This window comes from Notolepis coatsorum (assembly GCF_963971535.1).
Source record: "Notolepis coatsorum genome assembly, chromosome: 6".
In the NCBI taxonomy this organism is placed as follows: domain Eukaryota; kingdom Metazoa; phylum Chordata; class Actinopteri; order Aulopiformes; family Paralepididae; genus Notolepis; species Notolepis coatsorum.
Window position 1 is genome coordinate 5,164,116 of NC_140170.1, and position 23,035 is coordinate 5,187,150.

The following is a 23,035-nucleotide window of genomic DNA, read 5'->3' on the forward strand; positions in this document are numbered from 1 at the left end:
GAGTTTTTATCCACTTGCTCACAGACCTTGCCTTATAGTTTTGGCATTTCAATTTGGCTAAGGAGGCTGAGAGGAGACTTGCTTTAGCGCAGCAACAGGCTAACGTTAGCCGCTAAGCTTACATTCTAACGTGAATCCGCGGCACCAGTTCCATTAGTGAGGAAAGGGGGGGGGGGGGGGTATACTGATGAGGCTTGACAACAGAGGTTCAAAGATAACATTTATTGGCTATTTGTTTCTTTATATCGCTTTATCCATCAGGCTGCATTTTTCTATTGCATTTTTGCACAATAAATTCTCTTAAAATACCTCTGTACTAGGTGAAATATGTCCTAGTAATACAAGAGTACAGTAATAGCTGCCATACAAGTGTTTTACCACTTCAGAAGCATTTATATAGACATTTTAAGATGAATGAATATACCATGATATATACCGTTACCGTCTATGCTTCAAATTATACCGTGATATACATTTTAGACCATACCGTCCAGCCCTAATTGACAGTGTCGAAGGCCTTTTGTAGGTCCAGCATGACCATGCCGCAGTATTTGCCCGCGTCCACCTCTTGTTTGATGTGGTCGTTCAAATAGAGAAGGCATGTACTCTCGCAATTTTGAAGTCCTTGGGGACGTGTCCCTGTTTTATGGAGAGGTTTATTATGTGTGTGATGACTGGGGTGATGACGGCTGCTGAGTCTCTGGGGAATTTGGAGGGGATGTTGTCATGGCCAGTGGCCTTGTTCGGTTGGAGGGCGCTCAGTTTTTTGAGTACCTCATCTGTTGTTACCATTTCCAGTTTGAAGTCGTCTTTGCGGACCCCTAGGTTCTTGTAGTATGCTACTGTGTGTTCTATCCCATAATGCCCTGAGTGGGAGGGTAGTTTCTTTACCAGTGTTGTGGCTATGTTTGTGAAGAAAGTGTTTAAGTAATTGGCTACATCCAGCTTGTCTGTGATGAGCGTGTTGTCCATCTTTATGTTTATGTTTGAGAATCTGGTTGTAAGTTTTTTACTGCAGCCTAGTTGATTATTGAGTAATTTCCAAAGTTCACATGGTTTGTTTTTGTTTTCCTCAGTTTTGTCATTGATAAAAATATAATATTTGCAGTTTTGATCATGGAGTTTACGTCATTTCTTAATCTGTTTCTTTCTAGTTTGAGTTCAGTCACGTGGGCTTGGAGTTCACTGCTCGTGCTTTTGGTAAGCTTTGACATACTTTTACGAAACTCAGAGCATTTTTTGTCTCTGGCTTTCATAGCGGTCAGTATTTCAGTGTGCATCCATGGCTCAGCGCGATTTTTTACCCTGGTGGTTCTTAGGGGGGCCATGTTGTTTAGTATTGTTGAGAATTTGGTTTTGAAGCCAAGCCATGTTTCTTCAACCAGTGTACCATTGAGTTCATCTGACCAGTCCAGACTCTCCAGTTCAAGGTTGAAGGCCTCGCTAGAGTAGGTTTTGAGGTCTCTAGATGTGACTGTTTTGTGACAGCCAGCCTTTTGCTTTAGCTTTTTGCGGGTACAGAATATCATATAATGATCACTTAACCCGCATGCTATAACCCCTTTATTGGAGATCTTGGACTTGTCAAGAGGTCAGGATGAGGTCAATGGTAGTCTGAGTTGATTCACATACCCTTGTGGGTTGGGTGATTAGCTGGCTGAGGCCGTGTAGATCACAAAACCTACTGAAGGCCTTGAAGACGGGTGCTGCTTTACGTAGCATATCCGTGTTCCAGTCCCCAATAAGAATTTTTTCTACGCCCTCCACCCCAGCTAAACACCCATCAAGTGTGTCATAGAAGCCACTGTGTTCTGGCGGTCTATAGATTGTGCCTACTAGTACTGATTTCGCCCTTTCAAATAAGATTTCAATCCAAACAGTTTCAATTTCGTCATGGTTAAGGTCAGTACGGTTGATGAATTTGGTATCTTTGTGAATATACACACAGACGCCACCTCCATACTGGTTTCTATCCCTCCTGACTATTGAATAGTTCTCGATTTCAATCTCTGGATCCTGAACAGATGAGTCTAGTTTTGTTTCTGTGAAACACAATATGTTAGCCTTACCGTTTAAAAACAATTGTCTGATTTTAGCCAGTTTGGGTCTCAGGCTGTTTGTGTTTAGGTGAAATATATGAAGTCCATTTGTGTTCGTTATTTGGTTTATGTCGTCGAGTTCAAGGTGTTGATTGTCTGTGGTGTCTGGTTGACCGGGTGGCGGTAGGTGGGGAGGGGGGGATGGGGTCCTTTGTTGTTAGCCCTGTTAGCTTTTTGGGTCCTTTGTCCATTGATGTTAGCTGCGTTAGCTTGCCTCGCTGTTTTGGTCCCGCGACGTGCTGGGCGCCTCGATTGGGAACCCCGGTTCATTCCCTCTCGCTGTGGCCTCTCGTGGGTTCTTTTGTAGAGGTGGTGGTGGAGGAATGTTGCCGTTGATCGTGTCGCCAGCCGCCGCCGCCGTCTGTGTAGGTAGCAGTTGTCCTGTTGTGCTAGCGATGCTAGCCGCCGCTTCCTGGGTTAGCAGACCTAACTGTCGTCTCTGGTTCCGTGTCATGACGGGTCCCGTCTGTAATGTTGTAAGTTATGTGTTCGGACCCCAGGAAGAATAGTCTTTCACCCATGGGTGTAAGGGGGATCCATAAAATAAACAAATAAAGAAATATGTCTCTACTACTACCTACTATGCTAATATGTATATATTACTACCTACTATGTCTATACTATTACCTAGTATGATAATATGTCTATACTACTACCTAGTATGATAATATGTCTATACTACTACTTACTATGCTAATATGTCTATACTACGTACCTACTATGATAATATGTCTATAGTACTAGTACCTACTATGCTAATATGTTTAGAATTTTAGAATATTCGGTCTTAAGAACAGAAAATGATTTTGGTCAGTCATCCCTAATATAAATGTAATGATCATTCATTCATTCATTCATGTGTTTATTTGTTGTTTTCCACGCAGTTGGAGTTTGGTGCCGGAGATGTTCTGGGCCCTCTGTTCGGACTGAAGGCCTTCAGGAACCTGACCCCACGATGGTAAGATCCAGGCGCTTCGTATGCACTTCTCTGTCTCTCTTACCACGCTGGTCATTCTTAATATTCAAGATTCAATAGTTTTATTTCAAACCACAGTGTTAGTTTGGCTACATTTTCCATTGTCCGGCAAAACAATAAAAAAAAAAAAAAAAATGAAAGAGGAAAAGAGGACCCCCCCCCCCCCCAAAAGAAAATTAACAGCCAGAAACTGTACACTGTTTGAAAAGGAGATGGAAGAAGCAAAGCTTATCCGTTTCCATCCCCCATCAATAACTTCCCAAAGGTCAGTGAATACCACAACCACTACACCAGAGGAAGCTCAACAAATCATGTTAAACCCAGATTCGGCTCAAACAAGGGACTAAACACGTTTCGCAATTATGCCACAACAATGTGGAACGCCCTACCCAAAGCTGTAAAGGAATGTGAATCCCTGCCCACATTCAAAACCGCTCTTAAAGAGCACCTACGGGAGGCTGCAATTCGAAACTGGTCACCGTAAATGCCCAAAACCCCCACCACCTCCTAATAGACAGTCTCCTCCCCACCGCATGTATATATTCCCTCCCCGCCGTATGTATATTTCTCTCCCACCCACCCACCCCCTCCTAATGTACAGTCCCCTCCCCATCATATGTATATACTCTGTCAGGATCTAGGGGTAACAGTACTGTATATTTGAATACCGTTTATGTCACAAATGTATCAGTACTAAATACCTATATGTCCCTATGCCATAAATGTCATGTATGTCATGTATGTCATAAATGTCTATATGAATTGAAAATGGGGGACCCTGATGGAAACAAGACAAACGTCTTTCTCTGGTCTGCATCCCCTTAACAATTGTATGTATTGAGCCGTACTGTATTGTACCCATTCTGCAATCTGTTAAATAAAGTTTTCATTCATTCATTCATTCAACTAATTGCAACATTACATATACTTCAGCAAGTACAAAATGACACGATTTACAATACACAACATATGATACAATACAATTTGCAAATACTTCAACCACACACAACACAATCATACACACACGCACACACACACACACACACACACACGCACGCACACACTCACACACATTAGACTATACTCTCATGTCAACCCTTCCCCTCAAATCGTCCTCATACAATAAGTTGGACTTCCTCCCTGGTATACTTTGCGAACGCCATCTTTTTAAACGTCCTCTTTTAATATACTTATATATAGATTTACTGGATTTGGTCTCCTCCTCCAGATCATCCCACGAGGTAACTCCACACGGAGAAACACACATAGCTCCGTCTCTCTGACCACGATGGTAAGATCCAGGCGTCTCGTACGTGCTCCGTCTCTCTGACCACGATGGTAAGATCCAGGCGTCTCGTACGTGCTCCGTCTCTCTGACCACGATGGTAAGATCCAGGCGTCTCGTACGTGCTCCGTCTCTCTGACCACGATGGTAAGATCCAGGCGTCTCGTACGTGCTCCGCCTCTGGAGACGTCATGGTGGCTGAGAGCTCGCTCTCCATGATCTCTGGAGATTAAATGAAGATGGACTGGATGACTGAAGGAACGAGAGGCTGAACACACCGAGAGGAAGAGGCACGATAAGCCCATAATCTTCTTTGCGGCGCCGAGGTCCTGAATTAAAAACAACCGAGTTACAGGCCGCCGCTAATCTCTTTGATTTGTCTGCTACATTTCAAGCCCGAGCCTCTGGAAGCACGCCTGCTGGGCCTGGGGTCGAGTCCCATCACTGGAAGCACACGCTGCTGCTGGGCCTGGGGTCGAGTCCCATCACTGGAAGCACACGCTGCTGCTGGCCTGGGGTCGAGTCCCATCACTGGAAGCACACACGCCTGCCGGGCCTGGGGTCGAGTCCCATCACTGGAAGCACACGCTGCTGGCCTGGGGTCGAGTCCCATCACTGGAAGCACACACGCCTGCCGGGCCTGGGGTCGAGTCCCATCACTGGAAGCACACGCTGCTGGCCTGGGGTCGAGTCCCATCACTGGAAGCACACACTCCTGCTGGCCTGGGGTCGAGCCCCATCACTGGAAGCACACGCTGCTGGCTGGCTGGGGTCGAGTCCCATCACTGGAAGCACACGCTGCTGGCCTGGGGTCGAGTCCCATCACTGGAAGCACACGCTGCCTGGCTGGGGTCGAGTCCCATCACTGGAAGCACACACACGCTGCCTGGCCTGGGGTCGAGTCCCATCACTGGAAGCACGCACGCTGCTGGCCTGGGGTCGAGTCCCATCACTGGAAGCACACGCTGCTGGGCCTGGGGTCGAGTCCCATCACTGGAAGCACACGCTGCTGGCCTGGGGTCGAGTCCCATCACTGGAAGCACACACTGCTGGCCTGGGGTCGAGTCCCATCACTGGAAGCACACGCTGCTGGGCCTGGGGTCGAGTCCCATCACTGGAAGCACACACACGCTGCTGGCCTGGGGTCGAGTCCCATCACTGGAAGCACACACTGCTGGCCTGGGGTCGAGTCCCATCACTGGAAGCACACACTGCTGGCCTGGGGTCGAGTCCCATCACTGGAAGCACACGCTGCTGGCCTGGGGTCGAGTCCCATCACTGGAAGCACACGCTGCTGGCCTGGGGTCGAGCCCCATCACTGTAAGCACACGCTGCCTGGCTGGGGTCGAGCCCCATCACTGGAAGCACACGCTGCCTGGCTGGGGTCGAGTCCCATCACTGGAAGCACACGCTGCCTGGCTGGGGTCGAGTCCCATCACTGGAAGCACACGCTGCCTGGCTGGGGTCGAGTCCCATCACTGGAAGCACACGCTGCCTGGCTGGGGTCGAGTCCCATCACTGGAAGCACACGCTGCTGGCTGGCTGGGGTCGAGTCCCATCACTGGAAGCACACGCTGCTGGCTGGCTGGGGTCGAGTCCCATCACTGGAAGCACACGCTGCTGGCTGGCTGGGGTCGAGTCCCATCACTGGAAGCACACGCACGCTGCCTGGCCTGTAGTATAAGAATAGTATTTATATTTGTATTTATTTAATATATTATTTAATGTATTTATTTAAAATACAGAGACAGTGCATATTAAGGAACATTTACTGTAAATATGCCAGTTTAGCCAAGTTGGATAATTTTCAACTGTAGTCTCTGGGGCAGGTGACATGAGCTCTATAATAATTAAGTAAGTAAGTAAGTAAGTAAGTAAGTAAGTAAGTAAGTAAGTAAGTAAGTAAGTAAGTAAGTAAGTAAGTAAGTAAGTAAGTAAGTAAGTAAGTAAGTAAGTAAGTAAGTAAGTAAGTAAGTAAGTAAGTAAGTAAGTATTTATAAAGCACCTTTCATACATGTCATGTAGCTCAAAGTGCTGTACACAAACATAGGCATATATAACGATAAAAGCAATAAAGTCACAGTGATCAGTTAAGATCAATGTTTTAAAGAAAAAAAGAAATCACGTAAAAATGAAAACAGTCATTTGCGGATCAGTTTGGGAGAACAGGTCCGCACAAACATGTCCGTTCAGTAGCAACCGGAAGTAGGAAATGCACTAAACCAATGCACTTGTACAGTAGGTAGCAATGTTAGCTCTCATAACGTTAGTATAGTTACGTTTTTATTAGTGGTCGCGTATTGTATGTACCCGTTCCCTCATCTAAAGAGTTGGGTCCATAAGGCTTTTCCGAGCCATAGCGTCTTTATGTTATGTCTCATAACGTTAGCCAGTTAGGAAGTAGGAAATGCACTAAACCAATGCACTTGTACTTGTTTAGCAGCAACTGGAAGTAGGAAGTGCACTAAACCAATAACTAGGTAGCCCGCTGATAAATCACATGACAATACAATAAATATATTAAAATACATTAAAATACATCATAGCCCCTCAGTGAAAATGGTCGCACACTTGACCATCTCTCAACCATGATTTTAAGTTAGATTTGAAATTAAATGTATCTTTGATACTCCCTGAGCCGTGTTGGCAGACTGTTCCAGGTGTGGGCTGCTCTCACGGAAAAGGCTGCCTGACTAAAAGCAGACCTCCTGTTTGGAACGACACAGTCCCCTCTGACTACAGACCTCGTATATCTATCAGCAGATGCTTTCTGTTTTATGAAAGTACAGAGTAGCATAGTAGCATGATCAAGTCAAGTCAAGTCAAGAGTTTTAATTGTCACGGCATACAGGTATACAATGAAATGCGGGTGGTCTTGCCCGCAACGATGTGCAATACAGTGGTACATATAATAGAATCAAAAGAAGGAAACAACATTGTGCAGTAACAGGTAGCAGGTAACATGGAGTGACATCTCGGTATCTGTACATAGTTATTTACAGAGCATGTGGGACATGCTAGTTAGCTTTGGTAGTGCAATACACTGTTCCTGTTATTCTAATTTAAAGTGTCCTTTCCTTCGGCCATAAGTGTGCGTGTGTGCGACATGAGTGTGTGCCCGCTCATGTTAAAGTGTTAAGTGGCTGCTCGTGTGTGAGCGTGCACAGTGTGCGTGTCGTGTGTGTGTTCATGTGTGCTTGTGTGTGGACAGTTCAATGTTCTGAGCACTCAATGTTCATTGTTCATGGCTCTGATGGCCTGGGGGAAGAAGCTGAGCCTAAGCCGCTCTGTCCTAGTAGCTGGGGTTCGCAGGCGTCTGCCTGACCTCAGCAGCTGAAACAGGCTGTTATTGGGGTGGTGAGGGTCTTTCATTATCCTGCAGGCTCTGGATTTGCACCTCTTGTTGTATAGAACCTGCAGGGGAGGTAGCGCAATACCCGTGGTACGCTCGGCTGAGCGCACCACTCTCTGTAGGGCCTTCTTGTCCTGTGCCGTGCTGTTTCCATACCAGGCAGTGATGTTTCCGGTCAGGATGCTCTCTACAGCTCCTGAGTAGAAGGACTGGAGTATCTTCCCCGATACTCTGAACTTCCTTAACTGTCTCAGGTGGTAGAGACGCTGTTTCGCCTTCTTTACTACTGTGACTATGTGTGTTGACCATGTCAGGTCCTCTGAGATGTGGACCCCCAGGTACTTGAAGCTGCTCACCCTGTCCACGGTAGCCCCGTTTATCATCAGTGGTGTGTGTGTCTCCTGCTGTCCTCTCCTATAATCCACGATCAGCTCCTTGGTTTTACCAATGTTCAGGAGCAGGCTGTTGTCCTGGCACCAGCGTTCCAGTACCTCAACCTCCTCCCGGTAGGCCTTCTCGTCGTTGTCCGAGATCAGCCCCACCACCACCGTGTCATCTGCGAACTTCACTATGGAGTTGGAGCTGAACTTGGCCACACAGTCGTGTGTGTAGAGTGAGTACAGCAGGGGGCTCAGAACACAGCCCTGGGGGGACCCGATGCTCAGGGTGATGGTGTTGGAGGTCTGACCCCCCACCCTGACCGCCTGGGGTCTTTCGCTCAAAGTCCAGTACCCAGGCGCTCAGGGCGGAGCTCAGACCCAGCTCGATCAGCTTGTCCACCAGTCTGGTGGGGACTATGGTGTTGAACGCTGAGCTGTAGTCAATGAACAACAGTCTCACATAGCCCCCCTTCTGACGGTCAAGGTGCGAGAGGGTGCTGTGCAGTACCTGGGAGACCGCGTCGTCGGTGGACCTGTTTGTCCTGTATGCAAATTGCATAGGGTCCATATCACTGGGGAGGGAGGCACAAATGTGGTCCTTGACCAGCCTCTCGAAACATTTCATGACCACAGAGGTGAGTGCCACCGGTCTGTAGTCATTTGGACATGCTGGGGAGGGTTTCTTCGGCACAGGGATGATGGTAGACATCTTGAAGCAGGCAGGGACCACTGACTCCGCCAGTGATTGATTAAATATGGCGGTGAACACAGGGGCCAGATAGGTAGTTATATAAGAATAGTAGCATAGACATTATTAGCATAGTAGGTTGTAGTATAACAATAGTAGCATAGTAATATAGATATATTAGCCTGATAAGTAGTAGTATAAGTATAGTAGCATAGTAGTAAGGTACATAATAGTACAGACAGTAAGACGTTTTTGTGAGGCAATATTCTAATCAAATATAGCAAATGATTTCATTCACATCCACTCTCATTCAACCACCAATCAATGTAACTGCCTACCGGAGGTGGCACTGAGCGACAGCAGAGCTTAAACACTGGGGTTATTAACTTCATGCATTTTTTATGTTAACCGTTTTTCATTTCTCACATAGAACGCACCGTGAAAGACACAATCGGCAAACAATATTAGCACATCGATCAATATAGACCCAGGCCACCGATCCTAAATAATACATTTAGCTTCTGTTATTCAGTGTATTCTGTAAGGAGTTGCACTGAAGATAAACCAGACAGACCATATGGAAACTGAAGATAAACCAGACAGACCATATGGAAACTGAAGATAAACCAGACAGACCATATGGAAACTGAAGATAAACCAGACAGATCATATGGAAACTGAAGATAAACCAGATAATAATAATAATCTTTATTTATATAGCACCTTTCATACACGGAGTGCAGCTCAAAGTGCTTAACAGAGCAAAGAAATAAAAACACAACATTTTACAATAAAGCACAAAAAAAAAGTAAGGAAAAGAAAAGCAGGATTTTAAGACCAGCAAAACATGATTAAGAAAATAGCTAAAAAGCATAAATGACAACAGGCATTTTAAAATCAGCTAAAAGCAAGAGTATAAAAATATGTCTTGAGCTGTGCTTTAAAGCTATCCACAGAGGCTGCCTGTTTTATATGTAGTGGGAGATTATTCCACGCCGTCGGCCCATAGAAACAAAAGGCTGCTTCGCCATATTTTTTATATTTCATTGTAGGCACTTCGAGCAGGTCCGCACTAGAGGACCTGAGGGGGCGGTTTGGAACATATCTATGTAAGCAGTCGCAGAGATAAGATGGTGCCAGACCATTAAGAGCTTTAAAAACAAGCAGGAGAATTTTAAAATCAATCCTAAAGACAACCGGGAGCCAATGCAGTGAAGCTAAAACTGGAGTAATATGTTCCCTCATCTTAGTTCTAGTTAAAATTCTGGCTGCCGAATTTTGGACAAGTTGTAATCTGTCAGTTGTTTTCTTTGGAAGGCCAGAATAAAGTGCATTACAATAATCAAGCCGAGAGAAAACAAAAGCGTGGATTAGCGTTTTTGCATCATCCAGGGACACATAGGCTCTAATTCGTGCAATATTTCTAAGATGAAAGAAGGCAATCTTCGTGACATGATTAATGTGTGTATTAAAATTCAATTCAGAATCAATAATAACCCCCAGGTTCTTTACTGCAGTGTTATTTTCTACGTTCAGGTTACCCAGTCTACTTTTTATCAGTTCTCTCTGGTCACTAGACCCCACTATGAGAACTTCTGTCTTATCCTCATTTAGCTTGAGAAAATTCTCACTCATCCAGCCTTTTAAGCTGGACAAACAGGTCAACAACGGGTCTAGAGCACAGGGCTCGTCTGGAGCTACGGAGAGGTAAAGCTGGGTATCATCAGCATATAAATGGAAGTTAACTCTATGATTGGTAATAAGTCCACCCAGCGGCAGTATATACAGGGAGAACAATAAAGGGCCAAGAATGGATCCCTGCGGGATACCAGAACAGATGGTGTGTTTGTCGGAATCATAATTCGCTAGATTGACAGAGTAGCTTCTACCTGTTAAGTAGGAATGAAACCAGGACAAGGCCGTGCCTGACAGACCTATCCAATACTCGAGGCGGTGCATTAGAATTGTGTGGTCAATTGTGTCAAACGCAGCCGTTAAATCTAGGAGTAGGAGAACGGATACCTCTTTATTGTCCGCAGACACCCTAAGGTCGTTAATTACCTTTACAAGTGCTGTCTCAGTGCTATGGCCCCTCCGGAAACCAGATTGGAATTTGTTATGGACCCCATTTTTCTGTAAAAACGCATCCAGTTGATAAAAAATTGTCTTTTCTAAGACCTTGCCCAAAAAAGGGAGATTAGAGATAGGTCTATAGTTACTCAACACAGAGGGATCAAGGTTGTGTTTCTTTAGTAAGGGCCTAACTACAGCCATTTTTAGTGAGTCTGGAAAGATGCCTGATTTGAGAGAGCTGTTTACAATTTTAAGGATATCTCCAACCACACTGTCTAAAACCTCTTTGAGGAAGGGGGTGGGAATGGCATCCAAAGAACAGGAGGATGATGACATTTGCGATATGGTTTTGCGGAGTTCCTTTTCATCAATTTCACAGAACGATGCTAGACTTCCCCTGGAGCGATTTATCCTGTTGCATATAGCACTACTAGCGGCATTTGTAGTTTGAGAGTTTGTGCTAAGAGCATCACTCACAATACTAGCACGAATGTTAAGAATTTTATTATCAAAAAAGGATGCAAACTCATTACACTTATCTTTAGTGGCAGCGAGCGACTGCTTGTAGGACTGGGGGGGATTTAAAAGACGTTCAATGGTGGAAAATAAAACTCTGGCATTTGTCTTATTCTCATTAATAATGCCTGAGAAATACGTCTGTCTTGCCAGACGCATGGCTTTGTTGTAGGCAACTGTAGATTGCTTTAAAGACTGTAGGTGGACAGTGAGCTTGGTTTTTCTCCAAACTCGCTCCACTCTACGACATTCCCTCTTAAGTGAACGCATATGTTCGGTGATCCAGGGTGTTATTCTGGCTTTATGTCTCCTCTTGGTTTTCAAGGGAGCCACTTTGTCAAGAGCTGACCTTACTTTAAGACTAAAATGTTGAACCATATCATTTACTGAGGAAGATTCAGGTAGGGCGGGCGCACCTACCAGATGACTAGGGAACTCACTGGCTGCTGACGGGCTAAAGAAACGTTTTTTAATAGTATAGTCTGTACTGTTTTTCTCAAGATCAGGGACAGTCATACTAAAACATAGCAGATGGTGGTCAGATAGCTCCGGCCTTTCAATAATTTTGTCGACAGTGATTCTCATACCTCTAGAGATCACCAAGTCCAGGGTGTGGCCGTGTTTATGTGTTGGGCCGACAACATGCTGAATAAAATCAAAAGAGTACAACAACTGTAGGAAGCCCACAGCTTCAGTATCTGATACATTCTCCACATGAAGGTTTCCGTCGCCTGTTATCAGGGTTCTGTCGTAGTTAGTGGAACAGATAGATAGAAGTTCAGCTATTTCTGTTAAAAATAAGGTTTTACTGAGCTTTGGAGGACGATAAATGGTAATTATTAGCACAGGGGATTTACTCTCAAGTATGGTGGCCTGGTATTCAAATGATGAATATTTGCCAAGAACATATGGAAACTGAAGATAAACCAGATCATATGGAAACTGAAGATAAACCAGATCATATGGAAACTGAAGATAAACCAGATCATATGGAAACTGAAGATAAACCAGATCATACGGAAACTGAAGATAAACCAGACAGATCACATGGAAACTGAAGATAAACCAGACAGATTATATGGAAACTGAAGATAAACCAGACAGATCATATGGAAACTGAAGATAAACCAGACAGACCATATGGAAACTGAAGATAAACCAGACAGACCATATGGAAACTGAAGATAAACCAGACAGATCATATGGAAACTGAAGATAAACCAGACAGATTATATGGAAACTGAAGATAAACCAGACAGATTATATGGAAACTGAAGATAAACCAGACAGATCATATGGAAACTGAAGATAAACCAGACAGATCATATGGAAACTGAAGATAAACCAGACAGATCATATGGAAACTGAAGATAAACCAGACAGATCATATGGAAACTGAAGATAAACCAGACAGATCATATGGAAACTGAAGATAAACCAGATCATATGGAAACTGAAGATAAACCAGATCATATGGAAACTGAAGATAAACCAGATCATACGGAAACTGAAGATAAACCAGACAGATCACATGGAAACTGAAGATAAACCAGACAGATTATATGGAAACTGAAGATAAACCAGACAGATCATATGGAAACTGAAGATAAACCAGACAGACCATATGGAAACTGAAGATAAACCAGACAGACCATATGGAAACTGAAGATAAACCAGACAGATCATATGGAAACTGAAGATAAACCAGACAGATTATATGGAAACTGAAGATAAACCAGACAGATTATATGGAAACTGAAGATAAACCAGACAGATCATATGGAAACTGAAGATAAACCAGACAGATCATATGGAAACTGAAGATAAACCAGACAGATCATATGGAAACTGAAGATAAACCAGACAGATCATATGGAAACTGAAGATAAACCAGACAGATCATATGGAAACTGAAGATAAACCAGATCATATGGAAACTGGACCCCTCTTCCCAGACACACCTCCCTGTGAGAGGACCCCTCTTCCCAGACACACCTCCCTGTGTGAGAGGACCCCTCTTCCCAGACACACCTCCCTGTGAGAGAGGACCCCTCTTCTCAGACACACCTCCCTGTGAGAGAGGACCCCTCTTCTCAGACACACCTCCCTGTGAGAGAGGACCCCTCTTCTCAGACACACCTCCCTGTGAGAGAGGACCCCTCTTCTCAGACACACCTCCCTGTGAGAGAGGACCCCTCTTCTCAGACACACCTCCCTGTGAGAGAGGACCCCTCTTCTCAGACACACCTCCCTGTGAGAGAGGACCCCTCTTCTCAGACACACCTCCCTGTGAGAGAGGACCCCTCTTCCCAGACACACCTCCCTGTGAGAGAGGACCCCTCTTCCCAGACACACCTCCCTGTGAGAGAGGACCCCTCTTCCCAGACACACCTCCCTGTGAGAGAGGACCCCTCTTCTCAGACACACCTCCCTGTGAGAGAGGACCCCTCTTCTCAGACACACCTCCCTGTGAGAGAGGACCCCTCTTCTCAGACACACCTCCCTGTGAGAGAGGACCCCTCTTCTCAGACACACCTCCCTGTGAGAGAGGACCCCTCTTCTCAGACACACCTCCCTGTGAGAGAGGACCCCTCTTCTCAGACACACCTCCCTGTGAGAGAGGACCCCTCTTCCCAGACACACCTCCCTGTGAGAGGACCCCTCTTCTCAGACACACCTCCAGGGGCACAGTGTTGGTATTAAGTCCACGCTGTCCGTCGCTCTGGAACCACTAGTGCTGCGTCCTGCATCCTCAAGAGACCAGCACACCATCTCCATCCTCCTCACCTCTCTCTCCTTATCTCTCTCTTTCTCTTTCTCTCTCCCTCTGTCTCTCTCTCTCTCCTTCTCTCTCTCCCTCCCCCCCCTCTCTTCCCCCCTCTCTCTCCCTCTCTCTCCCCCCCCCCTCTCTCTTCCCCCCCCCTCTCTCTCCCTCTCTCTCTCAAGCAAGCACACACTCATGCTGCACACGCCCACACTTATGGCCACTAAGGAAAGGTCACTTTAAAAAATAGTATAGTATAACCTGAGATTGTATAAAATAGCCATGTACAGAAAGACCCAGTGCCTCATCCGTAGCTAACAGTGTATTGCACTACCACAGGACCTAGCATGTCCTCCATGCTCTGTAAATAACGTATGTACAAATACCGATATGCCCTACTATGTTACTGTTTATTGCACAATGTTGTTTTATTGGATTCCATTATATGTTGTTATTACTGTATTGCACATCGTTGCGGGCAAGGCCACCCGCATTTCATTGTATTCTTGTATGCCGTGACAAATAATGCCCCCTGTCTCCGGCTGTCCCTGAGCAACGACCGGAGTGTTGAATGTCCCGTGACTAAGACGGGGAGGACGTGACCCTCTTGCGCCGCCCCTGTGCTAGGCTTGGGCGGTATGACGGTATTAAGGTATACCAGGGTATTTAGAAATACCTACGGTATTGATTTTCAATACCGTCCGTCACCGTCAAAATCACAGATGCGCTTCAGTTTCTATAACAGTGAAACGGAGTTTTGAGTGTAGTGCACACACTGAGTGTAGTGCACACACTCGCCAGCAGAGGGCGAGACCGCTCTAGTGGAGCGAGTGGGTCACAACGGTGTAATGTTGCGACAGTGCTGTGAAAATACCGTAAAGCGTTGTGACGAGAGCAGTGTTGTTGTGGTCCTTGTGGAGCAATCAGTCTCTTATTATATGTGAACTAAAGAGTACAAGGTTTACACAACATCCCCCACCCGCCTTTTTATTGTATTTGTACCGTCCTGTACTATCCGCTGTCAGCTGTTTATCTCTCTCTGTGAGCTACTGAGCTTGAATAAATAGCGTTAGCTCACGTTAGTAGCGTTAGCTCTGCGGCTAATCTTGGATTACCCTGAACTAAATCAATGGCTAGGTTATAAAGCATTCGAGTAGTTTTTACTGCACATAGAAGTAGCCAAACAACGGGAGCATTTCGGGAGCATATGACCAAAACCCAGGCAATTTCTAGCCCTTAAGGAATCAAATAGTCTGCCATGGCTATAGGCTAGATGCTAACGCTAAAACGGTGCGGGCTTCTACCGGTGCGGGACGGGACTATCATTCTGAGAGCTGGCGATGATTTGTTTACTTGGTAACACGTAACACCCCCCCCCCCCCCCCCCCCCGCTGATGAAAATGAAAGTCATACCGTCAAATACCGTGCACCGGGGTATTATAACATAAAGGTTTGCCGGTTTGAAAATAAGGATACCGCCCAAGCCTACCCTGTGCCTCAAATAGATCCGCTATCAACTCTATCTTTAATCTTTCAAAATGTTCAGTTGCTATCGCTATTAGCTCTATCTTTAATTTTTCAAAATGTACAGTTGCTATTGCATGCACTCATCTGTGTTTCACCACACACATGGGTGCATGCTTACCAACTGTCCGTCTGCAACACTACTATCACCGACATCTAAGAAGGGAGATCCCCCCTTGAACGGCCCTTCTAAGGTTTCTCTCCTCCACATTGCCTGTGGAGCTTTTTTTCCCTATTGTTAGGTTTTAGTGAGTTTTTCCTTACCTTCGCGTGGGGTATGTCTGGGAGTGCTTGCATTCTTTCATTTATTTGCATTCATCTAAAAAATGTTTGGACCCTATGGTGTTCTTGTTCTGTTCTTGACTTATTGTTATGTTGTCTTCTTGACTTGTTTAAAGAAGACCTGTACGGCCCATGGGGACATTAACGTGTGTTGTCGGGCCCTATAAATAAATTTGATTTGATTTGATTTGACTCTCCCCCCTCTCTCCCTCTCTCTCTCCCTCTCTCCCCCCCTCTCTCCCTCTCCCCCCCTCTCTCCCTCTCTCTCTCCCTCTCTTCCCCCCTCTCTCTCTCCCCCCCTCTCTCTCTCTCCCCCCCTCTCTCTCTCTCCCCCCCTCTCTTCCCCCCTCTCTCTTCCTCTTTCCCCCCCCTCTCTCCCTCTCCCTCTCTCTCCCCCCCCCCCCCTCTCTCTCTCTAGCTTCCTGACAGCTCAGTGTGGTATGCAGTTCTCTCCCCGTGGTCCGAGGCCCAGCTGCTCTCTGATGACGGCTCGCCACCTGGACCAGAACACCATGGGGTACCTGCAGTGGCGCTGGGGGCCCAACAGCGCCATGACCACCAGCCTGGTCCGAGACACCAAGACCAGCCACTTCACTCTGGCCGTGCAGGTACTGTAGTGTAAGGCTGTTTCCCCGAAGCCTGTTTTTATGATTAAATTAGTCTCTTTTTTATATTAAATCAACTTTCTTTAACACAATGGCGCCCGACCACGGAGATCTCCGTGTTTCAATTCCACCCGTTGTGGACAGAAGCACGGATATATCCGTGGCAAGTTGTTATTGCTTTTATTCCATTTTAATAACCTATTCAAGGTCGCCGAGCGGCACTGCAGATTTACCCTACTCTTTGACAAATCGCCAACGTGCATTACCGGCCATATCCTCTTAGGGGCGCTGTCGCGATAATGGAGTGTGCCCTGTGGCTGAACGGTGGACTATTTTAATTTTTTTTTACTTTCAATGGAGTTTTCAGTTAGCTCGATTCTGGATGTGCAGCCTGTAGCTTGGATTACGTTTTGGGTCGCAGATTTCACTATGCAATAAGGGGATTTATCATCAGCCAATGGACATATCGATCTACCAGATGGCGATCGATAACGGGGAAATGCTCGGGGGGATCCCACCGGCCCACGGTAAGATCTTTTTCACGTAAAGTACATCCCGATCGGGCCTTGTTTTGATAGCCATCCATCCGATCAATTAATGAGGCTAACGCGGTTATTGGTAATCAATAATCAGAAACAACGTCCCCCGCCCCCCCCCCCCCCCCCTTTCATGCATACATGCTTGAGGATCGTGCCGATCATATGTAGTTTGAGTTATTTCTGTAGCATATGTATAACGGAAATGCCATTGGATATAACGGTAGCAGCTATTAGCCCTTTATCTAGCCTTCCAGGAAATATACTAGACCAAATCCCGTATAACGCTTATATTCACGGCGCTATAAAATGAGAACGTATTGATGATTATTTTTTTCTTTAAGCCATTTTGAAGGGACGGTTTATGGTCTCAATTGACAATGAGAATGGACAGATAGCAATACTATAAAGTATAGATTTAGCTCTACAAACAGGCCCACGTCTGTTTACATTTCCTGGTCCTCTTGAGATTTATTAGACTCATCCAAGTGGCCGCGATTGTGTTAATGAATATAACTCATCAGTTTTAATACTATAATATTAGTGTAGCCTAATCTTTATCTGCAACTGTGAAGAAAAACCCCATTGGTTTAAACAGAATGAATAGACACAAAAAATATATATATAAAAGAAATTATAATATATATTTTTAATAAAGAATTTGAATGTTGATTTAGAATGCCAACGTAACGAACGAAGGTCCGAACGTTTGGGCTCAGCCCTAATGTACACACAACCCTGTTGTCACGGTTACAGATGGCCCTGCAGGTACAGTACTGTACACAACCCTGTTGTCACGGTTACAGATGGCCCTGCAGGTACTGTACACACAACCCTGTTGTCACGGTTACAGATGGCCCTGCAGGTACTGTACACAACCCTGTTGTCACGGTTACAGATGGCCCTGCAGGTACTGTACACACAACCATGTTGTCACGGTTACAGATGGCGGACAGGTGCGTGGTCCTGTGTATCTGAAGGTTACGGGTTTGATTCCCACTGCCACCCATACCGACATGCATCCACTGTGGATGAAAGCTTCTAGCACCAAGTGGCATATTGTTACGCTGTGTTATATTACCGTAGTGTAACCAATGCTGTGGCTGATGTGTTTACCTGCGCTCTTTGGCAGGTAAACAGACTCTTTTCTGCTGTGAGATTCAGTGTTTATGTTTATGTTTATTTAGGATGATTGATTGATTGATTTGATTTTATTTTATTTTATTGATGGATTAAAAACACACAACAAGGATCCAAAGGATAACATGAGAAAGAGTAAAACCCTTATTTCCGTCATGGTCCCAGGGCTGTTAGGCCACAACAAAAACACGACAATAACACAACACTCATACATTTAAAACATTATAAGACTGACCTATCGCTAAAATTGTATACAAGTTCAAGTTCAAGTTCTTTAATAGTTGTCATACAGAAGTACAGAATACTTTCATACAAAATGCTTCTTACTGTTACGCTCCAGAGACTGTGCTAGACAAGATAGTATCAAATAACATAATAACATAATATAGCATGAATTTAGAAGAAGAAAATGAGGTCACAGTGTTCGGTATAGACATATGTACAATGTTCTGAGTTACCATATAATATACAATACACAATACTATGCAGTGTACTAATGTACAGTACTATCTAGTGCAAAGCAGAAATGGGACGAGGCACAATTTTAGGTACAATTTACAGTAAGGTGTACGAGTTGTAGTGCAATCCTCCATCCATAAATATAAAGTGTGGGGAGTGGGTGCTACAGTGTGTTTGTTCAAAGTGGGTGTGCGCTATAAGTGTGTGGAGTGGGTGCTACAGTGTGTTTGTTTAAAGTGAGTGTGTGCGTGTGGATGTGTGTGCTATGTGCGTTTGGTGGTTGTTGTTGTGTAGTGTTCATTCATTGTTCGTTTAGCAGCCTGATGGCCTGGGGATAGAAGCTTCTTCTGAGTCTTTCTGTGCTCGCCTTGAGACTCCTGTATCGCTTGCCTGACGGCAGCAGTTCAAAGAGGCAGTTGTTCGGGTGACTGGAGTCTTTAATGATTCTCTTAGCCTTGCCCTTGCAACGCTTGTAGTAAATGTTCTGGAGGGTGGGGAGCCCCCCTCCAATTGTGCGTTCGGCTGAACGTGTCACTCTTTGTAGTCTGCTTTGGTCTTGTGCAGTGCTATTCCCAAACCAGGAGGTGATGTTGCCGGTCAAGATGCTCTCTATTGTACATGAGTAGAAGTTCTTAAGGATCTTCTGGCTGACTTGGAACTTCCTTAGGCGCCTGAGGAAGTAGAGGCGTTGTCGTGCCTTCTTCACAACACTGTTAATCCAATCCAATCCAATCCAACTTTATTTATAAAGCGCTTTAACAGCCACAGGGGCACAAAGTGCTGTACAGGGGGAGCATATTAAAAACTATTAGCAGCACTAAAAATAGAAAAAAAAAAACAAGAGTACCAAAACAGAGATAAAAAACATTAGGTAAATATAGGCAGCAATACAAGTTTAAATAGATCAGAGTACTTAAAAAAAAATATTTAAAAGCAAGGGAAACAGTAACAAAACGATACAACAACAACACAGTAAGACAATAAGATCATAAAATCAACAAGCTACATGGTGTCGAAAGCCAGAGAGAAGAGGTGGGTCTTAAGGAGGCCTTTAAAACGGGGCAGTGATGAGGCCTGCCTAATCTGCAGTGGCAGCTCATTCCACATTTTGGGGGCGGCAACGGAGAAAGCACGGTCCCCCCTGAGCTTACGCCTAGTTGTAGGCACTACTAGGAGCAGCTGGTCAGCTGACCTGAGAGAGCGAGAAGGTGTATAGACCTGCAACAGCTCAGAGAGGTAGGGTGGAGCAAGGTCATGAAGGGCTTTAAAAGCAAATAAAAGAATTTTAAAATGAATCCTAAAGTGCACTGGGAGCCAGTGGAGTGAAAATAAAATCGGTGAGATGTGGTCGTATTTACGAGTGCCAGTTAAAAGACGGGCAGCGGCGTTCTGCACCATCTGAAGGCGAGCCACTGAGGATCCACTCACCCCTATATAAAGTGCATTGCAGTAATCCAGCCTGGTAGTCACAAATGCATGGATTACTGCTTCAAAATGCTGGGCGTGCAGGATGGGCTTAATTTTGGCCAGCTGCCTCAACTGGAAAAAACTTGTTTTAACCACGGCCTTGATCTGGCTGTCAAATTTAATTAGTTAATGTGTGTGGTCCATGTCAAGTCCTCGGATATGTAGGCTCCGAGGTACTTAAAGCTGTTGACTCTCTCAACCGGTGCCCCGTCGATGCTGAGGGGGCTGTAGTCCTTGACCCCCGACCTCCTGAAGTCCACAATCATCTCCTTTGTTTTGCTGACGTTCAGGGAGAGGCTGTTTTCCTGGCACCATCCCGCCAGGACCTTGACCTCTTCCAGGTAGGCCCTCTCGTCGTTGGCAGAGATCAGGCCCACCACCACTGTGTCGTCAGCAAATTTGACGATTGTATTGCTACTCCGCTGAGCCACACAGTCGTGTGTGTACAGGGAGTAGAGGAGGGGACTCAGAACACAGCCCTGGGGGGCCCCTATGTTGAGGGTGATGGATGAGGAGGTGCAGTTGCCTGCTCTCACCACCTGGGGTCTGCCAGTCAGGAAGTCCAAGACCCACTGGCAGAGGTCATAGCCCAAGCCCAGGTCCCTGAGCTTGGCTATGAGTATGGAGGGGACTATGGTATTGAATGCCGAGCTGTAGTCGATGAATAGCATTCTCACATAGTTCCCCTGCCTCTTGTCCAGGTGTGATGCTGCTGTGTGCAGCACATGGGATATGGCGTCCTCCGTGGACCTGTTGGGGCGGTATGCAAATTGCAGGGGGTCCATGTTGATGGGGAGGGAGGAGCAGATGTAGCCCTTTACTAGCTTCTCGAAGCACTTCATGGCTATGGAGGTGAGAGCTACAGGGCGGTAGTCGTTGAGGCAAGCAGGCTTGGATTTTTTGGGTACAGGGATAATAGTGGACTTCTTCAGGCAGGTGGGGATGACAGCCTGTTCTAAGGACAGGTTAAATATGTCAGTGAATACTGGGGCCAGTTGGTCGGCACAGACTTTTAGGACGCGGCCGGGGATGCCGTCTGGACCTGCTGCCTTCCTGATATTCACTTTTTTAAAGGTCCGCCTCACCTCATGCTCTGTTACCCTGAACACTGCGCCTCCATCAGCAGCCGACCCCCCCCCCCCCCATTGCCGAGGCTTGTGAGCTGGTGTTGTTATTACCAGCATCAAACCTCGCATAGAAGGTATTGAGGTCATTTGCTAAGGAGATGTCACTGTTCAGTTTGAGGGAGGCGCCTTTGTAGTCTGTCATCGTTTTGAGCCCCTGCCACATAGCTCTAGAGTCAGCTTGTTCAAACTGGAGTTCAATTTTATCCCTGTAGCGTCGTTTGGCCTCTGACACAGTCCTCCTTACGTTGTATCGCGCCACCTTGTGGTCATTCATGTTGCCTGCCTCTAGGCCGTCGTTGTATGCTTTGGTGCGCTCTCTCAGAGCTTCACGGACGGATTTGTCTACCCAGGGTTTTTGATTTGGGTAAACTTTCATTTTGGTAGTGGGGATTGTTTCTTTCACCCTAGTACAAACATAGTCCAGCACTGTCTCCGTGTAGGCATTAATGTTATCTGTGTCGCGGAACACATTCCAGTCTGTGTTGTGAAACACTGACCGGATCGTATCCTCTGACGTCACATCCCATTTCTGCACCTCTCGCGAGACTACGGGAGTACTTTTAATTCTCTGTCTGTACTTCGGTGTAAGAAAAATTGATGCGTGATCTGACTTACCGAAGCCACTATCAGAATGAGCCTTGTAGCCACCTTTAAATTGCGTGTAACAGTGATCTAGGATGTTACCGCCTCTGGTGTTGCAAGTTACATGCTGATAGAAGTCGGGCAATACCTTTCTCAGATTGGCGCTATTGAAATCTCCCAGAACTAAAATGGCGGCGTTAACATTCGCCTCTTGGATTCTATTTACCTCGTCGTGTAGTCTGGAGAGCGCAACCTTGTTGCTGGCTTCAGCTTGCGGTGGAATATACACTCCGACCAGGACGATCGCCGTTAACTCCCTCGGGAGGAAGAAAGGACGACACTTGATGGTTATATATTCCAGTTCTGGGGAGCAGTGGTTGGATAGTTCCTTCACGTTAGTTGGGTCACTCCAATTTTTGTTCAACATGAAGGCAATACCTCCTCCACGTTGTTTACCGGATTCTGCTGTTCTATCCTTGCGGTGAATGAAGAAATGATCGGCCGGTTGGATGGCGTGGTCTGGGACTTCTGGCGCCAGCCACGTCTCGATGAAGCAGAGAACGTTACAGTCCCTAACGTCTCTCTGGAATTGAATCCTTGCTCGGATGTCGTCTAGTTTATTGTCTATTGATTGTACATTGGCTAGCAATATACTGGGTAGTGGTGTCCTGTGCCGCCTGGTTCTCAGCCTGTTACGGACTCCAGCTCTCTTTCCTCGCCGTCTGGGTCCTTTGTCCCTGGGGGCGAGATCCGGTCCTGATGTCCTCAAGATCTCAACGGGCCATTGTTGCGGTTCAGAGAGCTGATCCAGAGAGTAATCCAGTCGGTAAGTTTCCCGTAATCCAATGTCTATAAGTGACTGACGGTCATACACATTAATTGCACCTACTGTTGGTACAGACAAAACTCTTAAAACTATAAATATTAACAAAAGTATGCACAGTCTCGACGGAGCGCACAGACAGGCGGCCGGACGTAGCGGCGCCATCTTTCTTCCCCCACAATAACTAAAAACTAATTGGAAACCCATTCAAATTATAGGGGGCTATTCTTCTATTCTGTCCATGAGCCACTTCCTGACGCTTCTCTTGAAGCTGTGGAGGCTCGAGCTCTGCTTGATGGGGAGAGGCAGCTTGTTCCAATCCTGGGCTCCAGAGAAAGTAAGGGAGCGCTGGCCCAG

The 23,035-nt window shown here is 46.0% G+C and overlaps 1 protein-coding gene across 1 annotated transcript in view; it reads left to right on the forward strand.

The window, feature by feature from the left end:
* Window positions 1-23,035, forward strand: part of dnajc11b (DnaJ (Hsp40) homolog, subfamily C, member 11b) — a gene marked incomplete at both ends in the record, with an annotated part of 129,906 nt that overhangs the window by 40,984 nt on the left and 65,887 nt on the right. The window contains 2 exon segments of the mRNA XM_084317109.1: window positions 2,984-3,057; window positions 16,358-16,547. Coding sequence (XP_084173235.1) covers window positions 2,984-3,057; window positions 16,358-16,547 — 264 coding nt within the window.